Here is a 21,003-nt window from a genome sequence, read left to right as displayed (position 1 = left end):
CTGTTTGTGTTTCACTAATTCACCGATTGGGTTAAATGCAGAGACCAAATTTCCCTCACGGTATCAAAAAAGTATAAATACTTATACTTAAAACAGGTCCTCAGTTTTGTTGTGATGCTTGCCAGATCCATCATCATACATATTCAAGTGAGCTCATTTCCGTGGTTGCTTGAATCCTTTATGAGAGGCTAGCTTGCTTACTTAACCCTGTTTGTAGGCTAGCTTGCTTACTTAACCGTTTGCAGGCTGGCTTGCTTACTTAACCGTTTGCAGGCTAGCTTGCTTACTTAACCCTGTAATTGCCTTTATTACCCTTGTCTCCTATCACGGGACAGTGGAGGGTATAGTCAGGTCCGTCAGTCTAACCATCCAACTGTGTGTGTGTGTGTGTGTGTGTGTGTGTGTGTGAGTTTGTGTGTGCTCCCATAACTGGTCAGATTTGCTCCAAATGTTCACGGAGGGCCTCCATATCTCAGCCCTCCTGAGATTCTTTGTCCACTTTCCTTTCTGAGCACTCGCAGAGGCTTGGGTGTGTGTGTGTGTGTGTGTTGTCCACTTTCCTTTCTGACCTCTCGCAGAGGCTTGGGTGTGTGTGTGTGTGTGTGTGTGTGTGTTGTCCACTTTCCTTTCTGACCTCTCGCAGAGGCTTGGGTGTGTGTGTGTGTATGTGTGTGTGTGTGTGTGTGTGTGTGTGTGTTTGTGTGGGTGGGTGTTGGGTGTGCAGGCGTCTGGGCCCTTTTTGTGACAGGAAGAGGAAATATGATCAGGCAAAGCTACATCCTTCATCAGGTGTATTATTATATCTCTGCTGTAATTTGATTGGTGTATGAAGAAGACAAAAAGGCTGGTGTTGAATAATATGAATTTATATTGAGCAGTTTTATCCGAAGCGATATACAAATGAGGAATTATATGCAGCGAAATATGATACCTCAAAGTAGAAAATGAACACAGCATTTTACAAAACCAAAAGAAAAGATAGATAAATAAAAAATAAATGTGAGTAAAATGTGCCTGCAAAACAAACTAGCTGATGGTAGTTGACAGCTGAGAGCACAGCTTTGGGCGCCTACTCATCACATCACAGGCCTGTTCTCGCGCCGTCATCTTCACAGCACAAGTGTCTGGCCATGAGAGCTGCTGTTTTCGCGCCGTCATCTTCACAGCACAAGTGTCTGGCCATGAGAGCTGCTGTTCTCGCGCCGTCATCTTCACAGCACAAGTGTCTGGCCATGAGAGCTGCTGTTCTCGCCCGCGTCTGTTCCTAGGCCCCTCGGTGCCAGATGTCACCAACTTTGGTGCGAATGAGCACGATGTTATGAGCACGATGTTATAAGCACGATGAGAGTCAGACTCTCCGCTCACAGTCCAAATGGAGGTTGCCTTGGCAATGGACTCGGCTCTGACCTGGTGCAGATACGGCAGAACTGGACAGGATCTGTTAGGGACTTTTTGTGTAAAAGCCTGACTCTGACCGTGTGTGTGTGTGTGTGTGCGTGTGCGTGCGTGTGCGTGTGTGTGTGTGTGTGTGTGTGTATGTGTGTTTGTAAGAATGCCTGACTCTGACCGCGCGTGTGTGTGTTTGTGTGTGTGTGTGTCAGCTCCAGAGATCCTCCGTGGCAATGCGTATGGACCGGAAGTGGACATGTGGTCTGTAGGAGTCATTCTCTACATCCTGTGAGTCGCTTGCACATTATTCTACATCCTATGAGTCTCTTGCACATTATTCTACATCCTGTGAGTCTCTTGCACATTATTCTACATCCTGTGAGTCACTTGCACATTATTACAACACGTTTCACATCAACAGTGAGGAGATGAAACTAGTGAATATTGTGTATTACAATATAATAGAATTTCCCTGCTGAGATCCCTGCAATAATGAATATTGATATATAGTGTAATAGTATATATAGTGTATATATATATAGTAGTAACAATGTAGCTATAGTCGTTAAGTTTATAATAAACAGTAATAGTTTAATGGTCTTTATAGGTCATTTAATATGTGTTGTTCCACTGCCAAGCCAAACAGTGGCGCCTGCTGCAATGGTCTCCCCTGTCTCTGTCTGTGTCTGTGTCCCTCTCCCCTCCGTCAGACTGTGTGGGTTTGAACCATTCTTCGACCCGCGGGGGGATCAGTACATGTACAGCCGCATCCTCAACTGTGACTATGAGTTTGTCTCCCCCTGGTGGGACGAGGTGTCCCTCAACGCTAAGGACCTGGTGAGCTCTCTCCCGGGGCCAGAGCGTCTCACACACACATAATATAGCCTACACACACACACACACACACACATAATATAGCCTACACACACACACACATAATATAGCCTACACACACACACACATAATATAGCCTACACACACACACACACACACACACACATAATATAGCCTACACACACACACACACATAATATAGCCTACACACACACACACACACACATAATATAGCCTACACACACACACATAGAGAACACAGCATCACACACACACATAATATAGCATACACACACACATAGAGACCACAGCGTCTCACACACACATAATATAGCCTACACACACACACACACACATAATATAGCCTACACACACACACATAGAGACCACAGCGTCTCACACACACATAATATAGCCTACACACACACACACACACACACACAGAGAACACAGCATCACACACACACATAATATAGCACACACACACACATAGAGACCACAGCATCACACACACACATAGGGACCAGAGCGTCTCACACACACACATAATATAGCCTACACATACACACATAGTGCATATACACACATAATATAGCCTACACACACACATAGACACAACAGCGTCTCACACACACACATAATATAGCCTACACATACACACATAGAGAACAAAGCATCACACACAAACACATAATATAGCGTACACACACACACAGAGACCACAGCGTCTCACACACACACATAATAAAGCCTACACACACACACACATAATATAGCCTACACACACACATACACATAGAGACCACAGCATCTCACACACACATAATATAGCCTACACACACACACATACACACATAGAAACCACAGCGTCACACACACACAAATAATATAACCTACACACACACACATAATATAACCTACACATACACACATAGAGACCACAGCGTCACACACACACACATAATATAACCTACACATACACACCTAGAGACCACAGCGTCACACACACACACATAATATAGCATACACACACACACATAGAGACCACAGCATCACACACACACACATAATATAACCTACACATACACACATAGTGCACATACACACATACACACATAGTGCACATACACACATAGTGCACATACACACATTCACACATAGTGCACATACACACATAGTGCACATACACACAGTGCACAATCAGACATAGTGCACATACACACATAGTGCACATACACACATACATACATAGTGCACATACACACATAGTGCACATACACACATAGTGCACATACACACATACACATACACACATAGTGCACATACACACATACACACATAGTGCACATACACACATACACACAGTGCACATACACACATAGTGCACACACACACACATAGTGTACACACACACATAGTGCACATACACACATAGTGCACATACACACATAGTACACATACACACATAGTGCACATACACACATACACACATAATGCACATACACACATAGTGTAAACAGAGTGCATTACCACCACCATCTGCTGGACTGAGGTGTAATGGCAAGTGTACCCCTCAGACTCAGTAATGGCCGCTGGGTGAACAAGGCGAATAGAGTAATGTAAATGTTGACATGTTCCTATGGGGCTGACTACAGGTCTAGTGATGTCAGTAAAGTGATGTCATGTAATGTATGGAATGTAATGTAATGTAATGTATGTAATGTATGGAATAATGTATGTAATGTAATGTATGTAATATAATGTATGGAGTAATGTAATGTATGTAATGTAATGTATGGAGTAATGTAATGTATGTAATGTAATGTAATGTATGTAATGTAATGTATGGAGCAATGGATGTAATGTAATGTAATGTAATGTATTGTAATGTATGGAGTAACTTCAGTGTTGACGTGTTCCTATGGGGCTGATTGTAGGTGAGTAAGCTGATTGTCCAGGACCCTCATAAGCGTCTGACGGTGGACCAGGCGCTGCAGCACCCCTGGGTTCTGGGCAAAGCTGCCCGCTTCTCCCACATGGACACCACCCAGAGGAAGCTACAGGAGTTCAACGCTCGCCGCAAGCTCAAGGTCAGGGGAGACTGACTAACTAGTGAACATACAGTTCAAGGTCAAGGGAGGCTATAGCTAACTATAGCTGTAGCTAAGTACTGATCATACAGGAGTTTATACCGCACTGCAGGTTTAAAGCCAGACTGTGGTATTATAAGTTAAGAAGTTTAACTCCAGGAGTTTGATGCTTACTGCACGTTAGACTGGTACAGTCAGTCCTCAGACTTCAACAGCCAATCAAAGCACACCTCATGTTTCAGAAGCACTGTGTTGATTGGCTGAAATAATGGCTCAATCAAAGGCATTTTCCCATTGAAAGAGCCTGTCCTGGGCAGACAGAGGAGTTTATTGGAGTGCTAACCCTGGATGGAGATGTAGCGCCCCCTAGCTGTAGTGAAGTGAGATGAAATCAAGGACTGCACCTTTTACTACAGCATGTGAAGTCAAGTCAAGTCAGTTTTATTTTTATAGCGCATTTAACATGCACAGAGTGCAACACAAAGCGCTCCACAAACAAGACACATAACAAAAAGACAAAAGATGCCGGATGGAGCGGCGTAGTCGCCAGTGTTCCCGTGACAACAAGACAAAGAAACATATTTACAAAATAACAATTTACGCACAAGACAAAAGATGCCTGATCACCAGCGTACCCGAGACACCTAACGGTAGACATACAAGACAGACAACAAATAAAAATGAACAAGTAATAAAATAAATAAATAAGAAATTCAAATAAAGAAAAGTCTGTGTTAAAGGAGAATTCCAGTGTGATATTGACCTAAAGTGTGTTGAAACATGATACCGAGTGTGAACGTATTGCTGCTTTTTATTTGTCTTGTAAATCATTGTACACCCACTCGTACAACATGTAGGAATGAGTGGCTATAGGAACGCGTTTCTCTCGAGCCACGGGGGGCATTAGCAGGAGGCTAGTCATTGTTATTGTTTTGTGCTACATGTAGCCTCTAGCTAAACGGCTGGAAAACAAATTGTTACATTGTATTGCAGGCACAGCAAAACCGTGCAATGCATGAATTGGTGACCGGATTGAAGCAGCAATGTAATCTAGTGTGTAAGAGCATTACATCAACATTAACATGACCAACACAGTACATATGCAAAAAAAATACGTGTCATCTCATCTCAACTATGGGCGCAGCCATGTTTCTTGTAAGGTCGTACATCCACCTCGGGGTACTCTCAAGTACTCCGAGGTAAAGTGGGCGTGCCTGCCCAAAATGCCGCAAGAAAGCTGGGTAATTTACACGTTCCAACTCGGGCGGCGGATTTACGATACAAATAGAAAGCACGGTGTGTCTCGTAGCCCATCTCGGCTTGTCCCCTGCACTCCAAAATCTGGCGCTAGTTAGCCAATGCTACCAACAGCTCTTTCAATGGTGGTGCTTCGGCATCGGGCTAGCCATGCAAATAAATCACTGTTTTACACCATTTACGAGGCTCAATGTATCTCCACACTTCATTGGTAGACTTCCGAGGGCCCTGACATTTAAAACGAGACATTGAGAACTTTGAAAAAGCACTGGTAGTTTACTTACAAGACGATTTATACAGACAGTATCTTCACAAAGTTTAGCGTTTGCAGCCATCTTGAATTTAGTCAGATTCCAAAGAATTTAATCAGATTCCAAAAATAATTCAGTGGAAATGCATGGATTCCAGTTTCTTCCAGTAGCAGCAACTGGAATCCATGCATTTCCACGGAATTATTTTTGGAATCTGATCCCTTATCATACCTGTTCATTGTTACTCGTCGCTCGACTTATCGTGACTAAATTCAAGATGGCTGCAAACGCTAAACTTATAAGCTGAATATATATATAGCCGAAGCATATATAGCTGATAAGCTGAATATATATATAGCCAAAGCATATATAGCTGATAAGCTGAATATATATATAGCCAATAAGCTGAGTATATAGCCGAAGCATATATAGCCGATAAGCTGAATATATAGCCGTAGCATATATAGCCTATATAGCCGAAGCATATATAGCCGATAAGCTGAATATATAGCCGAAGCATATATAGCCGATAAGCTGAATATATATATAGCCGAAGCATATATAGCCGATAAGCTGAGTATATATATAGCCAAAGCATATATAGCTGATAAGCTGAATATATATATAGCTGAAGCATAAATAGCCGATAAGCTGAGTATATATATAGCCGAAGCATATATAGCCGATAAGCTGAATATATATATAGCCGAAGCATATATAGCTGATAAGCTGAATATATATATAGCCGAAGCATATATAGCTGATAAGCTATGTGTGTGTGTGTGTGTGTGTGTGTGTAAGAGAGTGTCTGTGTGTGTGTGTGTGTGTGTGTAAAAGAGTGTCTGTGTGTGTGTGTGTGTGTGTGTGTGTGTGTGTGTGTGTGTTTGCACTGGACAGTGCTGTTGCAAGAGTCGAGACCGCATTTTCCTCTGGAGGAGTAAAGTATTTGTCATCGTATCTCGTCCTCTTTGGTTGTCCTCCATCTTGTCCGCAGGCTGCCATGAAGGCGGTGGTGGCGACCAGTCGGATGCACGAGGGCTCGCGGAGGAGGACGGACAGCTGCGAGATGCCCGGCTCCGACAAAACGTCCCGGCAGAGCAGCATGCAAACAGAGCCCGTCCTCGAGTCCCAGACTGACCCGGAGGCCGCTGAGCAGACGACGCCGAGCCCTCGCACAGCAGCGGAAAAGCCGGAGGCATCCACGCCCACGTCCGTGCCCACGCCGGTGCCCGCATGCGCCCCCAGCGCGCCCCTCCTGCCCATTCACAGCCCCAAGCCCAGCAGCGGCACACCCCCTCCCCCGCCAGCGGCGCCCATTGGTGCCCTGACCGCACCCCCCCTCACCAGGCCCCCGCTGAAGCAGACCTCGGTCGTCCCAAAGACTGGCGCGTTCCCGCTGCGGCTGCCCATGAAGAGCTGCTCTGCGGTGGGCACCTCAACGGCGGGCACCTCAGCGGTGGGCACCGGGGAGAAACGTGAGCCAGCGCTGGTGCTACCCTCGCCCCCCAGCCCCAAGGGCCTCAGCAACGGCTTTACCACGGGAGTGGACGCGGGCAGCAAGACTGCCCAGTGTCAGTAAGGGAGAGGGCAGCAAGACTGCCCAGTGTCAGTAAAGGAGAGGGCAGCAAGACTGCCCAGTGTCAGTAAGAGAGGGGTCCCCAGGATTAAAGGGGGCATTAAGGTGTGATCACAGTCAAGGCACTGACATACTGGAACCCCCCCCACACACACACACAACACACAACACACACAGGTAAAACACAGACAAAGGGAATCTCAGACTGTCTTGGACGAGGAGAGGAAGGACTAGAGACCAACTCTGCACATACGGTCAACCTTTTCTCGCCATGCACATTTGTTCTCAATGGTTGTGTAATAGACTGCGCTGACAGGCTTCCAACTGCCCGCTTATGACTTGACTGCCATGAAATGCTTTTACCTCCCATCGTCTCTCAGTGTGTGTCCCTCGAGAGGGACATCTGAGAATCAGGTTGATTGTGTCTCCGTCTTCATCTGTACATTTATATAATTGTTAGCATATGCAAATCACAGCAAGCAGCAGGCTTCCTTTTATGCTCTAGAGTGCTCAGATTATTGGGATGTTGTGTTAGTGACCATAATATTATATGACTACGTAATTGTTTTTGGAATAATTGGTAATAGCACCTACTATTTGTAAATATAGTTATATTTAAAATATATATCCTTATTGTTCTACTTTTAAAAAAATAATAATGTGTCCTCCTTTCATTTGAATATATGGTCATAGCACATTTTGCTTAGCTGTAATCTGTGATGCTCCCTCTCATCCCGTCCCATGGTTGGGTACAGCTGGCTACCCATGATGCCATGCTCTCTTCCCGTCCCATGGTTGGGTACAGCTGGCTACCCATGATGCCATGCTCTCTTCCCGTCCCATGGTTGGGTACAGCTGGCTACCCATGATGCCATGCTCTCTTCCCGTCCCATGGTTGGGTACAGCTGGCTACCCATGATGCCATGCTACCCAGCGCTGCTTCCGTGGCCACCACACTCTCTACCTCCTCTGCAGACAGGGGCTTCCCCTCACGTTCAGCACATGCCCACCCAATCAAAACGCTTCAAATGTAAAGGGCCAAAACCTTAGAGGTGTCAGACACAAACACCCCCGCCCACACCAATCGAGGCCATCTTGGTAATGACCACCTCTGAAGGGCTAGTTCCTGGGAACCTCAGTCATCTGATCGGATTAAGCTTTTGGTTTTGTTTGCTTCTTTTCCTTTTGCCCTTTATGTTCTCCTTTTTATGTTTCCTTTTAATCAGAGAAAATGAGTTTTAATAGCTTGATTTCAAGTATCAATCCCTCTTCTATCTTAGTCATTGCCAACAAAAGACAAAACAATGTTATGATGAATGATATCAAGAAGCCATTGTATATACTGTTGACTTGTAATTACTCATTACTCATAATTGTGCATAGCATAAAATATTTTACAAATACCAAACATTGCGTAGTATATTGTATTTAGGTTTAATAAACAATAAGTATAGGTGATATTTGTGTTTGATTTAAAGCTATATAGTGTTTTTATGAATAAACTTAAATTAAAATGCTGTTATACATCTGATATTCTGGTGTTGCAAAAGAGTGAATACTTGCTTAATTTCATGTGTAGGGTACAGTTCATGGGGAAAGGACTGGCAGGTTAAGGGGCCGTGCACACGACGCCGGTTTTTGTGAAACCGGTGAGGTTTTGTTAACGGTTACGCCCAGGGGCGCAGCTACCCATTTTTGAGGGGTATGCAACAACAATATTGGCGCCCCAAAAAAAAAAACCCATAAACAACTAAAGCAAAACAAAAGGCCAATAATTTACACTATTACTGTGCATTAGTGTCTATTGAATATGTTTTTAAAGAAATGCTGCCAATTTGATGTTTAACTTGATGTTATACTTGATAAGTATTGATAAATGGTGCGTTGCCACTTTAAGAGAGTCTAAACGGTTCTCATAACGTCCTTTTGCCAGTTATTGCTCACAATGGATAAGGCTGATAGGCACTCTAGCCTTGTTGGTTTGCACCACATTAACAACACAATATTAAGTTATTACAAGGAGCCTTCATTGTTAGGATATGGAAACATGTAATGAGTTGCTGCTAGCATGACATTTCTGTTTGCAGTTGGCCATTAAAATAAAAATATGATTATTATGAACATGGTATACACCTAGCTATCTGAATGGAATAGGCTATGTTTCAATCGGCATTATGGTTAAAAAACACTAGTTAGTCTGTTAACATTCATATTTGAAAGCCTCCAAGTACAGACGTCATCACTTTAAATCCTACCTGTTGCCTTTCACCGTCCACTTTATTTAACTGCTGTTGCATCCCTTGACATGCCATCTCCTTTTCCCTCTTTCTTTTCTATTTGTAGTCGTCAACAGCTTTTTTTTTGCTGTATCCATCTTTTTCCATAGACGGCAACTCACTACCATAGACAGTGCTCACTACTCGTAGGCCTATCTGCTTTCGCCAAGCTCCACGGTAGCCCAAACTCCCTGGGTCTTATGAGATAGAGCCTACTCTCTAGCCTGTTAGTCCTCTAAAATGTTATAGAACATTGAGAAAATGTTGAAATGATTCAGAAACGGACAGCAGTAGCTACATATAGAAAATACCAAATATATTATTCTTTTTTTTTTTACCATGCTTTGGCGCCCCCATGGAGCTGTGCCCCTATGCGCCGCATATAGCGCATACCCACTTTTTGCGCCACTGGTTACGCCTTGCATGTACACGACGCCGGCAGTTTAGGAGACTGAAACCGACAGCTTTTGAAACCGGCTTCCGAAGTGGGAACTTTTGAAACCGCCGGCTAACTTTCGCTGTGTAGACGCCTGTAGGTGCGAAGCTGGCAACTTTATGACGACATAGCCCCACCTCTCAACTCAGCCACGGCACTCGACCTGACATGTTGCTTGTCAAAACAAACCAAACCATTTATTTATCATATTAAAATGTTTTTCTTTCCCCTGTCATGATTTATGTGCACAATGTAGCCTATCAGCCTTTAGTGGCTAAGTTAGAAGCACACGTTATCTTAACTTAGTTAAACATTAGCTTACTGCATGTTCTCCAGTGGTGCTCAGACCTAATGCAATGCGTAGGCTAAGCATTTGAAATTTCACATAGCAGTCACATACCTTGAAAATGAACTTTATTAGTTTAACAGTTGAATTGAAAACCGAATTGTCTGTAGTCTCCTTATTTCATGCGACTGCTTAACCAGAGCCCTTATTAGACATTCTCTGGCTTAACAAACTGTTTCAACAATGTTTTCTTTCACGCGATTCGCAGCGAAATTATCGTGAAGCTTCTACACAGCGAAGCCATCGACTGGTCTGGCATATGCACTACAGCACATTTAGCCGGTTACACCTCTGTGTGTACACGCGAGGTTTTTTCTTGCCGGAGTCGTTTAAGGTGTGAAAGCGGTAAGAGAAAATCCACCCGGCGGTGTCGTGTAAACAGCCTAATTCATGCAGGATTATGATTGCTGTGAATGGCGTCAACTTGATGGGAGCCTGACATTGAGCCCAATCACTCAAATTGTGAAGCCATTGTCTGGTGTCAAATATGTTCATTTTAGTGTTAAGTGGGCCATTAAGTGATTCTAAGTAATCATTCCTGGCCAACACAGTGGTAAGAGGAACACCTGATAGGCTATGAGCTTTAATTGATGTGAGCAATCACAAATTACAAAAAACATATTTCTGCCTATTCCTATGTCCAATGGCGAATTTTGAACTTTCGGGGCCCTGGGCCCAGATGTATTAAGGGCCCCCCACTTATTGTCGTATGTGTGTATTGTGTGGGGGTTGGGGTCCTCCCAGAACATTTTAATTTGTTTGATGTGATTTCCTGTATTCTGGTGCATTTTGGGGGTGGCCAATACTAAATTCAATCAGATTCATAGCCTACATCCTGATTTGTTGATATTGAGGCAATGATTCCATGCAAAGGGTTAGGGTTTGGGCTTCAGTTTGGGTTTGGGCTTCAGGGCCCCCTGACCCCTTGGGCCCCTGGGCCTGGGCCCGGTAGGCCCGTGCAGTAATCCATCCCTGCCTATGTCAGGTTATTATTTACATTCACAGTTATTCATTTAGCAGTTATTATTATGTTATCTTTGGATTGCACAAAATGTAGGCTAATTAATAGTGAGTTGGGACGGGATTATTTAAATCATTGCAAATACTGCCCAGCCCCAGACTGCAGAAAACCCTGGTCAGTCGGACACTTATCTTGCCCAAAGCAGTCCGCTGATGCGTCTGCTGTGTCCACCATCTATTAACGGTAAGAGGTAAGAGGTTACAGTCAGGAGTTTCCTTATGTTCTACTAGTTTTGGGACTGTTTAGACATGTTTAAAGACTCCTCTGTTCCCCTTCCACTTAATTAATAGCCTATGCAGTTAGCGTTTGTTTTTATGTTTTTTGAAAACTATGCAGCATATGTAGCAAAATACAAATGGCAATGCAATTTTCAGTTCAGTAAGACATTATAGTATGCTATTGGAAATGTATAATGCAATTTGAAAATACGTTGTACAAAGTGTATTTTAATTAATTAGTGAATTTAGCTAGGCCTACATAGCCTACCGCCCATCTTCTTCCTCTGGAGCTGCGCGCTTTTGAGATGGGCCGGAGGCGGAGCTTAAACCGGCCTGTGTCGCTGCGCCATCTGGTTGGTGTTAAAAGGTAGCTAGCTTCCAAGGGGAACCCATTTGCAGGACCCGGACCACACGACCATCAAGATCAAATTGCTGTAACTTATCACCTTCAGGTGACGGAGGAACATATACGCTTCGTTATGTAAGTATTTGGTTTTATGGAAAATATCAAATTGATTTGCTGTGTTAAGGACGACGCAGTTGTACGTTAGCTTTGCGAACATTAAAGCATGCGTGATACGCATATAAGCCGGATCCATGTGGCGAAAGAAAGGCCGCAAAGGCGCCTAAGTTAACATTAATACTAGGCCACGCATACAATGGTTGTCTGTTATTGAGTTAATTATCCTGCTTTACATCGACGACACGATAACACAACAACATGCAATTTACAGAAACTCCTGAATCTACCCTGAATGTGCAATTAGTTGTCGTGTTGCATTGGGACGCTAATGTTAGCCTACAACTAACGTACCTGCTAAGTAGCATAGTAACGTTGTCTATGCAGGACGACAACCCAAAATTCGTTGTTTGCTCACGGCGTTTCATAAGCTAACCTAGTTAGTAAAGGTTGCAGCCGCCATCGAGTTTCAGGGTTTCAATGTGGGTCGTTCATTGCTTAAAATAATACATTTTCATCTTTTGGACAAAAGCGTATCCATAACCATCTTATAAAATGTTGCATAAAGGTTTCGATGTCTGTCTAGCATATTAGCCCACCGGGTAACGTTAGCGTGTTTTGTCAGCTAATGGTAAGCTACCCAGCTAAGTTACCACTAGGCCTCATTTGCCTTTGGACGATAGAGACCACTGTAACGTTAACATTTTTTGGTTTGATTCGATGGTCAGCAATTGGATGTTTGGTATGGTTTCATTTTAATATAGCTTCAGAAACTCGAAAATGATTAGCACCATTTTGAGTGGCCAGGTAACGTTGGTTGGCTGGTACGCAACGTGAAGCTAACACCCAGCCATTTGAGCGGTATCGTTTAGTCATGGGGATTGTTCTTGTAGCTGAGGATCAAGTTTCGACGCGTATTATGCCCTTTGGCATTTTAAATGCATTTCGCAGGTAGGCTTGCCCAAAGTTCAACATTGTTAGCTGCAACAAATTAGTTAACTACATTGCATATCTGTTAACTATGGTGGATTGTACATAAGAGGGTTAACGTTCGCGGACCACTGTTGGCTGTTCACGTTATAACGTTACTAGGTTATTCGTACTAGCAAAGCTGTTTAAGCGTAGTTTTGTCCGAATAGTTGGAATAGCTTGTAACTATACCTTGACTCTTAATCGTAGTGAAAATGTAACGTCTTATGGTTGTCTGATGGCGCTATGCATGTTTTTGGCAGACTTGGAATCAGTAAAGTGTCTACATGGCAGTCAGAAGGGGCCACATTCGATACCTAAAAGTAAGTAAATCTAAGTTGGCTTGCAGTTTATTCAAGTCAGGAGCTTGTGTTTGATTTCAGGGTGTTTGCGGTCATTGTGAACAACCAGTGGCTCTACCAGTACCTCTTTGATGATCTTTTTGTTAATATCTTATTGTCTCTCTCTCTTTACAGGTGTGTGAAGTGCAAAGCTGTCAGGGCAACGACAGAGATTCACAGTCACACATGAAATCTGTGAGTCCATCGAAAACACCACTCTATGTCTGTAGAGTAATGTACTGTCTTCCCTGCGTTGATCAGGGTTTTTAGCACAATAGGGCAGACTGGAGAACATGCGGTTCAGTTTCTGCTCATGTTCTGGGTGGTTGGTTTATCGAGTGATTTTTCTGCCCGCAGGAGGCGTATGATAATGGGTACGAGGACCATATGGGAGACGAGCCCAAGGACGCCAAAACCAACCTGATCGTTAACTACCTGCCGCAGAACATGACGCAGGACGAGCTCCGCTCCCTGTTCAGCAGCATCGGGGAGGTGGAGTCTGCCAAACTCATTAGGGATAAAGCGGCAGGTAATCCTTATCAGAGAAACCAGAGTGAGTCCAAAGCCTTTTATTTTACCTTCTACTCAGTTAAGTCCCTTTTTGGGGGGGGGGCGAGGTCCGGTTTGATCTTTCCAACCACCCCACCCCACCGCACCCCCACACCTCTCCCCTTTTTTCTTGTCTTTAATGCGCTCACTCGTTTTTCCCACCTGGTTTGTGAAGACGGTGCATTTTGTAAAGATATATAAATATGCATTTTCACTTGGCCAATGATTTATTGATCTATTATTTGATCATGGTTTGTAGTTCCCATAATCCCCTGCACTTTCTGAAGTGATCACACTTGTACCACCTGTTCAGTGTTCTCTCGTTTTATCAATGCTTCTTTGGTGCTCCACGTTCTTGTGTTGAGCTCTTTGATATAGCACGGTGAGTTAAAAACAGTCTTTGCCTGCTGCCTGTATCAACATTTCATTTACTTTTAAGTCTTGACATTTTTGGAATTTGGTTATTTTATTTTTGATTAGTTTCTCAAAAACCACCTATTTTTTTTATTCTCCAGTTTACTGTCTTAAGAAATGTATTCTGTATTTGTTTTAGAGGTGAAGTTTCAAATGCCTTGATCTAGATTCAGAAATTCCCATTTTTACCACCCTTTCTTATCTTAATGGAGATTGAGCATTAGTCAGGAAACCTAACAAGCTAAAGTATTTTATTTCATATAATGACTTTATTCAGTCCTGTATAAGGCAAACTCCTAATAGCTCCTCTAGTCTTGCATGACGTGCAGCTGCTCGAGGAATCTGTGTTTTTGTCCTTATTGGTTTCCTTCCTGTTTCTTTGACATGACTGAGGACTACTGGGATTGTGGCACTTCAGTTTTATTGATCACCGCCTCTAACTTCCTCTCTGCTTTCCTCTCTGTACTTCATGTGACAAAAATGTTCTCTGCTGTCCTTTAAAATGCCTTTTGTTTTTATCTTGGTGCCTTTTGAGTTACCGTGGTGGTTCTTTCTTTCAGTGGATTTGCTGATGGTTTATCTTGCACTGTTTTAAAACATTTATGGACATTTGTATTCATTGTCTTTAAACTGTTTGAAAGATTTTTTTCTAGTTGTCTTTACTTGATGGAGTTTGACTAGATTGTAAATTCTGTCATCTGCTTTGTCAATAATGTTTTTGTTTTTTTTACAGCTTCTCCTGTATTTTGTTTTATTCCAGATGTTCAATTTGGGGAAACTCCTGTCATGTTATTCTTTGGTTTGTGTACAAAACGTCTGCAGAATGTGGACACAAACGTTTGTTATTTTATTTTGTTGTTTTCCTTTTTTTTTCTCTAGGCCACAGTTTAGGGTACGGATTTGTTAACTTTGTTAACCCTAGTGATGCAGAAAGGGCAATCAGTACTCTCAATGGGCTGAGACTACAGTCTAAAACTATCAAGGTAACGTGCCTACAGGTGTTTCTGTTTCCATGTGTACTCTCATACATTTGTAGTGCTACACAACTATTGGCAGCCAACAGCTGTCCAGTGATGTTGTTTGTTTTTAACATGTAAGGATTCAACACTTCTGATGTGATGGAGGTCATGGACTACTGTGGAATTTTTTTTATCGTTTTCAAATTTTATTATTTTCACTATTTTTGAATTATTATTTCATTGTTTTTAATTTTCTGTGACCTTTTTTATGATGAGAAATATTTCCAATTGGCTCGCCCTTTTCTGGCAAGGTTTTTTTTTCGGTACAGAATTATACTGAAGTTTCTCTTTCATTTATTTTCTGATGGTTTACAATCCTGACGGATTTTCTTTCATCGCGTATGAAAAGATTTACAAGAGAAACCGCTTTGCTTGAGTAAGATTTACAAGAGAAACCGCTTTGCTTGAGTATGACATTGTGCCGAACCAAAGCCCTGCTTTGTTAGTCTCGTTACAATTTATTTTTATTTTATTATTTCTTTCAGGATTATTACTGTTCTCCATTTGTCCTTTTTTATTATTATTTCATTGATTTAAATTTTTTAGCCTAGCTCACAGTTGTGTGTTTTTAAACACTTCCTGAAATGTTAAGGTTTATTTGGGTTTTATTTTCAACTTTAATTTTTCCCCCTCATCTTGTTTTGACATTATGGTGAATCCAGCAAGACTGTTCTCTAACATTATAGAATTTAAAAAAATTTTTTTTGCTAAAAGTGACCATCTAATGTTTTTTTGGGGAATGATGGAAATTAGAATATGATTTGTTTGGTTTGTTTTGGCTTGGCACGGCAGGTGCCAGATATTTGTGATTTTGACCTCTAACCTTTCTGTCCTTGTGGACAGGTCTCCTACGCTCGTCCGAGCTCCGAGACCATCAAGGATGCGAACCTGTACATCAGTGGCCTGCCGAAGAACATGACCCAAAAGGACGTTGAGGACATGTTCATGCGCTTCGGCCGCATCATCAACTCACGGGTACTGGTGGACCAGGCCACAGGTAGTGAGTCAACCCAGGATTTTTTACCATTCATTCAATGTGCTTTACATTAATAAAAACAAGTGCAATATTATCAAAGCTAAAGTAATATGGTATGTATGTAAATGCATATATGTAAACTGATGTTTTGGTATATATTCTGTGTATTTTATCGATCTTGTCTTATGTTTGTATGTATGGACTTATCTGCTAAATAAAGCTTCATTCAGTGCACGGCCACTCTGGTAGGATTTGGAAGGATTTTTTTTAATTAGGAAAGTTTCAATATGTATATAGAATACAGCCTATCTTTGTTTGACCTTAATGACCCGTCTAGAAAGTCTATGTCAATATGTGGCCCCTCTCTCGTCCGTCTTGATCAGGTCTGTCCCGGGGCGTGGCCTTCATCCGGTTTGACAAGCGCATGGAGGCCGAGGACGCCATTAAGCACCTGAACGGCACGAAGCCTCCTGGTGCCGCCGAGCCAATCACGGTGAAGTTCGCAGCCAATCCCAACCAGGCCAGGAACTCCCAGCTGCTCTCCCAGCTCTACCACAACCAATCACGACGCTTCAACGGGCCAGTGCATCACCAGGCACAGAGGTTCAGGTTGGTGCCTGATCCCTAATATCTACCTAACATCTTGAACTGTTTTTGTTCGTTTTAATTCCCATTGATTTAGTTGGTAATTTATTTAAATTGTAAAGTTATTCTTCTATTAAAATGACCTTGTATAATATGTTTCCAGGCATACCAAAGTGCTACTGGATTTTATAAACACTGTTTGCTTTTGTTTCGTGTTCATGATCTTAACAATATTGCACATGAATCATGCAAATGTATCCAAGATTGGATGACTGCACTAAACGAATCATGCAAATGTAGAAAAGACTCCTGAGACGTCCTGTCTGTGTGTCTGACCTGCTCCAGGTTTTCCCCCATGAGCGTGGATCACATGGGCAGCGTGTCGGGGATGAATGTGCCCGGGAACTCTGCGTCGGGCTGGTGCATCTTCATCTACAACCTGGGCCAGGACGCAGACGAGGGCATCCTCTGGCAGATGTTCGGCCCCTTCGGTGCGGTCACTAATGTCAAGGTCATCCGCGACTTCAACACTAACAAGTGCAAAGGCTTCGGGTTTGTTACCATGACAAACTATGAGGAGGCTGCCATGGCAATTGCAAGCCTCAATGGTTATCGCCTAGGAGACAAAGTCTTGCAAGTGTCTTTCAAAACAAGCAAGTCTCACAAGTAGACTATTTTTGTACACAGGGTGGAGGATGAAGGAGGTGTTTGTAAAGCCTGATTGTAGAAATGTTTTTCTTTTTTAAATAACTGTATAAATAGAATTTCTACATCTGTAATGTGCATCTTTGTCCTAGAGAGTAGGTGTAGATATCTTATTGGATCTTGGATTTAAATGCAAAATCTTTTTTTTTTTTTTTTTTTCCTCCAAGATTCGCAAGAGAGACCAATTTATTTTCTTTTCCTCATGCAGACGTATCAGTTTTGGTGATTTTGAAGAATGTGCCATATGTATGTAAAGGGAATAAGACGGCAGCTCCGCGGGCAGCGTTGCGCAGAGCTGCTCACCAGGCGGCCACAAGTCTGATAATAGAAGAGAATGTTAGGAAGCCTTAGATTAAAGTAGGCCTCGACCTTCCAGCCCGTTAGCGAAGTTGGGACACTCCATGGGTAGTCGAAGCAGGTGTTGCTTACGAACCCAGTGATTCGGGGATGCTGGGGGATTTGGGGGGTGCGGTCCAGTGATTTGAACAAAATGGACACTTGTATACAAAGGACCAAAGGTAAAAGAATCTTTTTTTTTTTTTTTTTTTTTTTTCACCTTCCAAAGTCGTTTTAATACGAGATGACGTTCTGAACCGTTAACATGAATCTATTTTTTTTCCTTCCTTCAGATGTAAGCATGACCTGAATTATTTAACTTTTTAGACTGCGGGGGTGTCTGCTTCTCTGAAGTAATTGAAATAAAGTACTTAGACATGTCTTGCCATGGTGTTCATTTGGTACACAGGAAGAGGTATTCACTCAGTTCCTGGATTGCAAACGAAATGATGAAAGTGTGAATGCAGTCATGCTTTGTAAAAACATTGTTTTTGTGTTTTTTTTTTTTTTTTTTTTTTTTTTTTTTTCTTTCCCCTTTCTAATGTGTTGCTTCCATTACAAATATTAAACATTTTGTTTTGATGAAACATTTTCTTCTCGTTTGGTTTGTATTGTGTCTGTTTTGTTTCTTTCAAATTGATAGGACTTTTTTTTTTTTTTTTTTTTTTTTTTTCAAAAGCACTTCTCTGCCCTCACCTTTTGTTCACTGAGTTTCAGTAATGGAAAATGTTCAATTAAGATTTAGATTGACCCTTGCATATCTTTCCGGCTGCCTCACACAAGCGTGACCAAACACGAATAAGACTTCTGGCGACCCAACATGTAGCCTCTCCACTAGCCCAGTTTTCTCTTTTTTCTTTTATTTATTTTTTTAGTTTCTAACCAATATCACTTTCAACCTGTTTTTTCTACTACACTTCCCACTGGATGAAGAAATTTTTGTATTGTATTATCAAATGATCTGGTATTGTATTCTTAAATGAGGCAACTTTCTATAGCCATTATTACATAAAAACCAGTCAGTCTGCCCAGTCTATACAGACCTGTAGTCTGACTGATGGCTTTCAGATGTTTTCCATCAACATCTAACTACATGATTCCACCTTTCAGCTCCACAGACATTTGCATGGGAACTGTTTCCAGGAGATGTAGGTATGAATCCGTAACATGTTGTGTACGATTCTTTGTGTAGAACCACCTATTCTGTCTCCGTGGATAATCAGGGAGTCCTGAAATGGGGGGGGGGTGTTCCATAAAGTATGCCCCCTCACCCTAAATCCAAATTGGCCTACGCAATCCCCCAAAAATCATATAATGATGAACTGGGTTACACTTTACTTGACTGTATTGACATAAGAGTGACATGATACTGTCATGAACGTGTAATAAACAAGTCATAAACGTTTATGGCATAACGCTTCTGTTATTAGGTGACATTTGGTTTTTGTCATAAGTTAAGGTTCGGGTTCATGTATCATGACGGTGTCATGTGTTCATGACACAGTCATGTCACTCTTATGTCGATACTGTCAAGTAAAGTGTTACCGAAAACTTCTAGAGAATGATGAAGTGGCAAATCTTTCATATATCTAGATTCATTAGATATAAAGTGAAATATGTCAAGCCTTTTTTTTGTTTCAATCTTGATTATGGCTTACAGCTCATGAAAAAAAAATGGCTTGAAATATTTCACTCTGTATCTAATGAATCTAGAATATATAAAAGATTACATTTTGAAGTATTATTTGAGACCCACCTGTATGTCTCTATTTGCTCTTCACAGTCTATGCATAAAGAAGTTTGGTTTAGTTAAAGGAGTGACTTCGGAGTCCTTTATCCATGATGTTCCACAGCAATGTTATGCCGTTAGTGGCCACGGGGTGGGGCTGTGTCTAGTTCAATTCAATTCTCATCCCATCTCGCCCAACCCGCACTTGACCCCTCATTTCCTTTTTGGCCCAAACTACAATCAAACTAGCCCTTTTCCCAAACTAGTGTAAGGGTCAACAGCATACTGACCAGCCCTTTTTCCACACTAGTGTAAGGGTCAACAGCATACTGATCTGCTTAGACTTTTATGCAGAGGTTGCTTTGGCCTACTCACACACACTATTAAAACACACACTTTTGAGGTTAATTCCTGAACAAGTTTGAAATGGAAAATAATTAGGCTACTGTGCAACTATTAGGCTGAATTATGGTGCGTCGCCAGGGATTGGGGTGGATTTAAAGAACATTTGTTATTGGTTGTTTGATTCCAAGGAAACGCACCTCATGGACCCATTACCTGCTGTCTTTAACTTGAATGACAGATGTCATTGATGTCCTTGGATAACTAACCCTTTTCCGGTAAGGACATAAAGCCGAAACCCCATCTAATGAGGATTAGCGCGTGTTGGTTGCACTCCGTCCAGTAAATCCGCGGGTAATAGGCCTAAGAAGGCCACCTGTGTGCACATGCCGGTGGTGAGTCTCGTGCCGGCCATTAACTTTGCTAATTCACGGCCATTAACTTTGTGCTCTGAATGTTTCACATTGGAATTATGTCAGGGAGTGCATGTTAAAGTTGCCATTTATTTAAAAAATATAAACAATGTGAATTCAGTCTCATAACAATGAAAACAAAATTCAGAAACGGTTATATATATAAAAAAAAAATAGTCACGAAAACAAACAGACCAAAGACAAATGTCAAAGAGTAACATCTTAAGCTGAATGTGTTGGACAGATAAGATGCATGCTGGAAATGTGTGTGTGTGCGTTTAAATCTACCCATGATGCATATTAGATGGCTTTTTCTATTCTTGATTAGGGGTGGGGACAATTCGTCTCATTAACTTAGTTGTGTGGTGACATCCTATTTTTAGTTTGTCTGCCGGTAGAAATTAAAAATATTTGTATTTGTGTAGCTGCAGGTATAGTGTTGTCCGCCATGCGCCACATTACCTGTTCCAC

The 21,003-nt window shown here is 42.1% G+C and overlaps 2 protein-coding genes across 6 annotated transcripts in view; both read left to right on the top strand.

Moving 5' to 3' along the window:
• Positions 1-7,489, top strand: part of si:ch73-60h1.1 (calcium/calmodulin-dependent protein kinase type IV) — a 41,164-nt gene extending 33,675 nt beyond the window's left edge. For both annotated transcript variants that reach the window (XM_048252097.1, XM_048252098.1), the window contains 4 exons: positions 1,602-1,677; positions 2,100-2,226; positions 4,161-4,313; positions 6,816-7,489. In XM_048252097.1, coding sequence (XP_048108054.1) covers positions 1,602-1,677; positions 2,100-2,226; positions 4,161-4,313; positions 6,816-7,400 — 941 coding nt within the window. In that variant the 3' untranslated portion in view covers positions 7,401-7,489. The remainder of the gene's footprint in view (positions 1-1,601; positions 1,678-2,099; positions 2,227-4,160; positions 4,314-6,815) is intronic.
• A 4,548-nt stretch (positions 7,490-12,037) lies between these two features.
• Positions 12,038-17,882, top strand: LOC125300315 (ELAV-like protein 1). 4 transcript variants are annotated; one of them, XM_048252102.1, is made up of 8 exons: positions 12,038-12,175; positions 13,387-13,446; positions 13,600-13,659; positions 13,822-13,993; positions 15,307-15,410; positions 16,290-16,443; positions 16,806-17,031; positions 17,353-17,882. In XM_048252102.1, the coding sequence occupies exons 2-8, from the start codon at positions 13,411-13,413 to the stop codon at positions 17,675-17,677; spliced, it is 1,077 nt and encodes a 358-aa protein (XP_048108059.1). In that variant the 5' UTR covers positions 12,038-12,175; positions 13,387-13,410; the 3' UTR covers positions 17,678-17,882. The 4 variants fall into 4 exon arrangements, with proteins under 4 accessions (XP_048108059.1, XP_048108058.1, XP_048108057.1 ...); XM_048252101.1 differs by having other exon boundaries at positions 16,290-16,446; XM_048252100.1 differs by having other exon boundaries at positions 13,822-14,017.
• The last annotated feature ends 3,121 nt before the right edge of the window (positions 17,883-21,003 follow it).

This window comes from Alosa alosa, chromosome 9, assembly GCF_017589495.1.
Source record: "Alosa alosa isolate M-15738 ecotype Scorff River chromosome 9, AALO_Geno_1.1, whole genome shotgun sequence".
In the NCBI taxonomy this organism is placed as follows: domain Eukaryota; kingdom Metazoa; phylum Chordata; class Actinopteri; order Clupeiformes; family Clupeidae; genus Alosa; species Alosa alosa.
The sequence above is the reverse complement of the archived record's forward strand: the minus strand, read 5'-3'. Positions and strand labels throughout refer to the sequence as shown.

Bases quoted from the DNA above. Each gene is read 5' to 3' on its own strand.
- LOC125300315 (XM_048252099.1), top strand. From the start codon at position 13,411: ATGGCAGTCAGAAGGGGCCACATTCGATACCTAAAA. The intron at 13,447-13,599 runs GTAAGTAAATCT...CTCTCTTTACAG, and splicing joins GCCACATTCGATACCTAAAA to GTGTGTGAAGTGCAAAGCTG. The intron at 16,447-16,805 runs GTGAGTCAACCC...CGTCTTGATCAG, and splicing joins GGTGGACCAGGCCACAGGTA to GTCTGTCCCGGGGCGTGGCC.